We start from the raw sequence: 6,814 nt of genomic DNA, 5'->3' as shown, positions 1-6,814 counted from the left end.
AGTTTTTCATCTCTCACATGCAGTCCATATACCAGACAAACCGCACAGTGCAAGTTATCTTTAGTCATCACTCCTTCTACACATAACCACCTATATCTTTTGGGCGACTTCTTCTGATTTTCTCTTTTTGTTTCGACTGTCTCTGTTTCATATCTAATGCTTCATTTTGCTCTTGGAGAATTGTCATAATATCCTCTTCATCGCTGCATGGGATCGCACCTGATTCTACCGCCAATTTTCAAGCCTCTTTATTCTCTGCCATTTCCTATTCCCGACTCTGGATTTGGTTGCTGCTATACATCGCCAAACCTTCATTCGTGTTCGCCTCTGTGTCAGTCTTTTGTATTACTTGGTCTTCGTTTTTCCCTCCCTGCCCATCACAGTTCGTTTCTCCCAGTCCCGCCGCCAAGGCTCTACCGCCGACACCATTGGGTTCCCGCCCCTCCTGGTTTGCTTCAAACGGTCGTTTTCCTTCTGTCTCGTACCCTTTTAGATTCCTTCTCCATCGATTCCCTTCTTCGAACTGGTGTGCTATTGTGATCTTCCCATGGACATGGTCTTTCCCCTCATTGCTTTGTCTTATGTTCTTGCCTACAGGGGACAGAACTGTCGCATTAACGCCGGCTGCCTGCCCGTCATTAGCTACGTCCCCCCTGCTCCCTGCCCTACAGGCCGTTGGCCCTACGCGGCTGCACTCTCACCTGGACTCTCCTCTTCTTCTCTTCTCCGCTGCAGCTGGTTACTAACAAGGAAGCACGCTCCACTTAGTGTTCCTTCATTCAACTGGGTCAGGTCCTCTACCGGGTTAGACCTAACCGGTTTAGATGTAATGTATATAGAGAAGAACGTCTTTGATAATATATTGGGTACACTGTTACATTTAGATGGAAAGACAAAGGACAATCTTAATGCATGACTTGATCTTCAACTTATGGGTATCAAGAGAGACCTTCATCCTCGTAGAGTGGACAACAAGTTTGTGATGCCGATAGCCAAATATACATTATCAAAGACCAGGAAGGAGAATGAAAGGCAAATTCTTTGTCAGTTCTTGAAAGAACTCAAGTTGCCTGATTCGTATTCATCAAATATTGGAAGGTGTGTGCACGTTGAAGATTGCAAAATTTATGGCTTGAAGAGCCATGATTTCCATGTCCTAATAGAAAGGCTGCTACCACTTGCAATTCGTGAGCTTTTACCCAATGAAGTTTGTGGACCGTTGATACATCTAAGTATTTTTTTAGAGAGCTTTGTTCTAAAAAATTAAAGGTGCACAGTCTAGACAAACTTGAAACTCAGATTGCAATAACACTTTATAAATTAGAGACGGTTTTTTCTCCGGCTTTTTTTTATGTGATGGAGGAGCTAACAAAGGAAATAGATGTGCTCAAAGAAAAACTTGAAGAGCAACGAACACGACAAGAGGAAGAATTAGCTCAAATGAAAGCTCAATTGGAATCTCAATAAGCTGTTGTGAACTCTCTCATAGTGCGCTTTGACAATGAAACAAACTAGACACTAAAGGTACTTCTAAAATTGCTTATGGTTTTAATACATTTTCGTAGATGATTCCCATTTTATATTAGTATACTTTAATTTGTATATGGATCTATTTATCAAATTTTACTTGTGTCATGGTTGAAAAATGACAAATATCCTATTATTTGGTTTGATAAATTTGGATGGGTATTGGCTGAGACATAAGTTGTGAATTGGTTGTTTTTGTTGGAACCGTAGACGGTGGAAATATCCAAGTTTTAGGAGAGGTTCTGCCAAAATTTTTCTAAACATTTTGGATAAAACTTAGTGAAAAAATTATAATTAGTGTTATATCTTGTTTCTAATTTTTTGTTTCAGTTTTTCTTATTTACAGGAGTGCGGAAATGGTAAGCACATGCTACCTTGAGGGCTCAAGAATATTTTGATGTATAGAGACACTAATCTATGTTAGAACTTTTATATTTTGGTTGAACTTATGCAAGACATATTTAGAACTAATCAATGTACTCACTAATGTTATTTTGTTTGAAAACAATTTTAGCTAAAAGGATCTTATTTGAATTATGTATGTTTTTGCATATTATATAGATGTAAATTTGCTTGTTAAAATAGATAATATATTAGTTAATTTAAAAAATAATTTAGTAAATTATGCATGCAATTTGTGTTAAAAAAAGTTGTTACAAAATAATTAATTTGCTTTTGTAATTAAAGAAAAAAATGTTACAAAATCATGTTACATTTTGTAACAAAATTTTTTGATAGGAAAAAATAAATTGTCACCAAAAATATCTTGAAAATCAAAATTTGTTACCACTTTTGTAACGGCTTCTGATTTTTTGTATCAGAAAAAATTGTTACAAAATATCATATTGAATTGTAACAGTTCCATTTTTCGTTACTAAAGCTTTTTGTAACTGCAACGGCCCCTTTGTGTGTTACAAAAAACTTTTGTTTCAAAATTTCGACATTTTGTAACATTTTTTTTGTTACAAATACGACTTTTTCTTGTAGTGTCCAAATGGGCCTTACTCTCCTTATATTTGCCATCTTTGATTTTCAACACATTGGGCTTCTTTGCAACAAACCCAATAAGCTCCCTTCCATAACCATTTGAAATCTCATTTTGAACCCCCTCATAATTGTACGATAATGTGTAATCCGAATCCACCTCCTGGATAGTTGCACCTGGCCCCACTGAGATCTCCTTTCCCTTTGTTCGCGCATAATCAATGCTCACATAATGACAATTTGAATTCTGAATATTTCGTTCATTCAATTCAGAAGGAAAAATCACCACTTTGCCCTTGTCTTGTTCATCACTCAATTATTTCTCCACCATAAGCCCTGTCACGGGATCCCATCTTGCCATCATCGGCTCAACGCCACCACTGACTACATCCCTTATATCAACATGTTGTACATTTTTCCTGACCACTATGCGCTTATCTCCTTGCCGGTCAACCTTCTTCGGAAAACATTCTTCCTGATATACCTCTCTACCTACCTCTTTCACTAAAACATCAAATCCACTCGCACTAATGGTAACATGAATCTACTCGTTGATCATATCAAACATACATGTATCTATCAGGACACGACCAACACTAAACGAGCTGCACGATTTTGTTAAGTTATCACATTTTACCACCTCACCCCATTAATCTCCTAATCTTGTAAAAGTCTCCGTTGACCATGCATGCAATGATACTCCATAGCATTTCAACCATGTTCTTCTTGTTTCACTCCTCTCACTCTCATCCCATCTCCATACCATATAGAACAATTTTAATAGATCATTCATTCTGAAAGTGTATGCTTCCTCTGCGTTAGCTAATGTGTCAAACGTTAGCATTGCTTTGTATGCACCCAATTTCCTTACATACATTACGCATGGCAATTCATTATAAATCTTTTGACGTAGAGCCTGAAAACTGGTCATCTTCTTTGTGCCTCCCACAATACTCCTTTGTAACCATATAACATTTTCTTTTGCCACCGGTATTTCTATTTTTTTGATCATCCATTCTTATTTGGGTCCTTGACATACGCGTCCTTTGAAGACTTATCCACATGCTCTTCCGCTTTCCTTGTATTCCTATGCTGTCGAAATCCACCTTCCTTTCTTTGTCTTGTGAAATCCTACACTTATTTGTCTTTGATCTTCTTCAGTTCAGGTTTCTTCTATACTTTACTTCTGCTACAAAAATTATTTTTTCTCTCAATACCATAAGATCATTTCTGCAACAGCCTTCAAAACTCCTTCCTTTGTGGTATACCGAACGAATTCAAATAGATAGATCTGCCCGTTCTTGTTCTTCCATCAAGATAAATGTCTTTAATCCTGTCCGTCCAATTGAACAAACTGAACAGTTTCCGTTTTGATATATCAACCGGGAGATTATCAACTAATACAGAGAAAGAATCCAGCTCCAATCAATGATACTCATCTTTAATTTGTTCCAAATTCTAGGTTCCCTACCTTGTTTAGTCGTTTGCCTATTGCTACCCCTCCCAATGTTAACCCATCTGGTGTTTTCCCACCCCCTTTCTCTATATATATATCTCTCTCATCTCTATTATCATCTGTAGTAGTTTATTTTTAGTATATAAATTTAGTCTCACTTGTCCAACTTTCATTGCAGAATCCAAAGTTTCACCTACCTCTTCTTGTCTATTGTCAGTTACACAAACAATCCACAACACTTCTTTCTAGTGAGCTGAAACAAAAATAAAATAACTACGTAAAATTTCTCACATTGTAGTTGAGATATCCAAATAATAATTTGTTAGAATTTGAATCCGTTGTTGACCAACGAAGCATAAGGCTAAAGCCACAACCACAATACTCTAATATCTACGATGATATGTTATCACTACGAGTCTTGGTGGTTGAATGTGAAGAATGCTTACGCCACTTATAATCGGAATTTCTGATATGTAACTATGCACAAAGAAGAGGAAGAAGAAGAATAAAAAATGTGTTGTTTGTTTAAATTATAAAAAAATAAAATTAAATTGGTTCCATTACACTTTTTTGCCATCTTATTTAACCGTCATTATATCTAGTGTAGCAAACTACATTATTCACAGATTGAATTGCTGTGATGAAAAATATGCTTAGATTAATGCAATATATTTTTTTAAATCTAAAGAATCAAATTAAAATAGTAAAAATCTGAAGAACTAAATCAGTATAATTTGTCAATCTCTGAACTAAAGTGGAGATCAACTAAGGCAATGTACATTTGAAGTATGAAGTGAGTTACAGTATCCCCCGAATCAATGGTGGTGAAACTGGCAGCTAAAGTAGCTTTCAAAATTCACATCTGGCTGGTCAAAACTCAAAACCCACTACACCGTGAAAGAGGTAAGAAAGCAAAGGCCATGGAGTGAAAATATTTGACATTGGGGGCACATTGGGATTTCAATAACTTTTTTTTAATGGGTTTTATGAATCCCTCAATCCTTGCCAGAAACAGTGAAAACTCATGAAGTTTAGGACTTTTGAGGTCACCCTTCTTCAATCAAAGAGGACCGGACGGACCCATCATTTCCCCTTTTCTTTTTTATTAATTCTTTTTTCTTTACTTTCTCTCTTTCCCCCACACAAACACACACTGTTCATGGATCCCAAGGGCTCAAAGCAGCCACAGGAGTCACCGCAACCACCACCAACAAACAACACCATGGGAGAGAACAAGGCATCAGAAGTGAAGGATTTCCAGATTGTGGTATCAGAGAAAGAAGAGAACAAGAAACAGGTCTCACAGCAGTTAGCGCCAAAGAGAAGCTCCAACAAAGACAGACACACAAAGGTGGAAGGAAGAGGAAGAAGGATAAGGATGCCGGCGCTGTGTGCAGCAAGGATCTTCCAGTTGACCAGAGAATTAGGCCACAAATCTGACGGCGAAACAATCCAGTGGCTCCTCCAACAAGCCGAGCCTTCAATAATAGCCGCAACCGGCACCGGAACAATCCCGGCTTCCGCTCTCGCTGCGGCAGGAAACTCCATCTCTTCGCACCAGTCAGCAACCCAATCTCTTTCCGCAGGTTTACACCAAAAGATTGACGAATTAGGAGGGTCCAGCAGTAGGACCAGTTGGGCAACAATGGTTGGTGTTGGGAATTTAGTTGGAAGACCCCATCATCATCATCATCAAGTGGCCGCAGCCGCCACAGCAGGGTTATGGCCCCACCATCACGAGGGATCATCAAATTACCTTCAAAAGATTGGGTTCCCGGGGTTTGACTTTTCAGTTCCCTCTGGTGCTGCTGCGGGTGGTGGTGGCGGCATGGGTCCGATGAGCTTTACATCAATTTTGGGTGGTTCACAACAACAGATGCCTGGTTTGGAGCTTGGTTTGTCGCAAGATGGACATATTGGGGTCATAAATCCACAGGCCTTGACTCAGATTTACCAGCAGATGGGTCAGGCTAGGGTGCACCAGGACCATCAAGAACACCAACACCACCACCATCACCACCAGCAGACTCCTCCTTCTAAGGATGATTCTCAAGGCTCTGGACAGTAGTTTTTCTTTTTCTTTCTTTAATGGATTTCGATCAAAAGAGAGGCTGAGGTTTCTACTGTGCTTTTTTATTGTATAAATTGGGAGACTCTGAGGAGAAAAAAAAAAAAACAAAAAATAGAGAGAATTGAATAGGTGCTGGATTTGGTGTTTTTACCCCAACCTTATTTGTTCCTTCTCCATAGTCACTCAGTCTCCAGATACAGGTACTTCGATTTTCCCTTTAGTGCTTCCTTCTCTATCTTTCAACGATTTCCAGTGGATTCAAATTTGTTTTTGATTTTCTATTCTGCAGGTGGAATTGCATAGCCACATATAGCTTGGCTTCTTGGGTTCTGGCCTTTTATGACTCTTGTTTATTTCAGAGGTGTGTTGATTATTTTGTTCTTCTCTGTTAGGTCAGGATTGGAGTGCTGATTAGTTTGTTTTGTGAAATTGATGATGATGATGATAATGATTATGATGATGGTAATATAGTTTCATAAATCTGATATTGGACCCTGATAGCAGTAGTAGTTTTTGTTCTATCATATCATATTAGATCAGCTTTCGCAGCACCCTTTTTCCTCAAATATTGACTAGGATTAGTCACAGTGGTAAGACTTAAATTCGAGATTCTAGTTAAGACTTACTCATGGTGGTTTTAACTAGAATCTCCAATTGAAGTCTTATCCATGGCCTAGTCTTTGTTCAATCGAGACAAAAACACCCTTTCCCTCAAATAAGCTACTTTCTCTTTCACCATCTATGAGATGGGTGTATCTCCTTCTAAAAATCCTTTC

The 6,814-nt window shown here is 38.3% G+C and overlaps 1 protein-coding gene across 1 annotated transcript; it reads left to right on the top strand.

Annotated features, from left to right (window-relative positions):
* Positions 1–4,876: 4,876 nt before the first annotated feature.
* LOC107494777 (transcription factor TCP20) lies at positions 4,877–6,523 on the top strand. Its single transcript, XM_052263314.1, has 2 exons — positions 4,877–6,238; positions 6,328–6,523. The coding sequence occupies exon 1, from the start codon at positions 4,992–4,994 to the stop codon at positions 6,033–6,035; it is 1,044 nt and encodes a 347-aa protein (XP_052119274.1). The 5' UTR covers positions 4,877–4,991; the 3' UTR covers positions 6,036–6,238; positions 6,328–6,523.
* The last annotated feature ends 291 nt before the right edge of the window (positions 6,524–6,814 follow it).

This window comes from Arachis duranensis, chromosome 6 (assembly GCF_000817695.3).
Source record: "Arachis duranensis cultivar V14167 chromosome 6, aradu.V14167.gnm2.J7QH, whole genome shotgun sequence".
In the NCBI taxonomy this organism is placed as follows: domain Eukaryota; kingdom Viridiplantae; phylum Streptophyta; class Magnoliopsida; order Fabales; family Fabaceae; genus Arachis; species Arachis duranensis.
Note: the sequence above shows the minus strand (reverse complement) of the source record. Positions and strands in the feature narration are given on the sequence as shown.

What these genes read in the sequence shown, in the direction of transcription:
- LOC107494777 (XM_052263314.1), top strand. Translation starts at nt 4,992, where the DNA reads ATGAAGTTTAGGACTTTTGAGGTCACCCTTCTTCAATCAAAGAGGACC.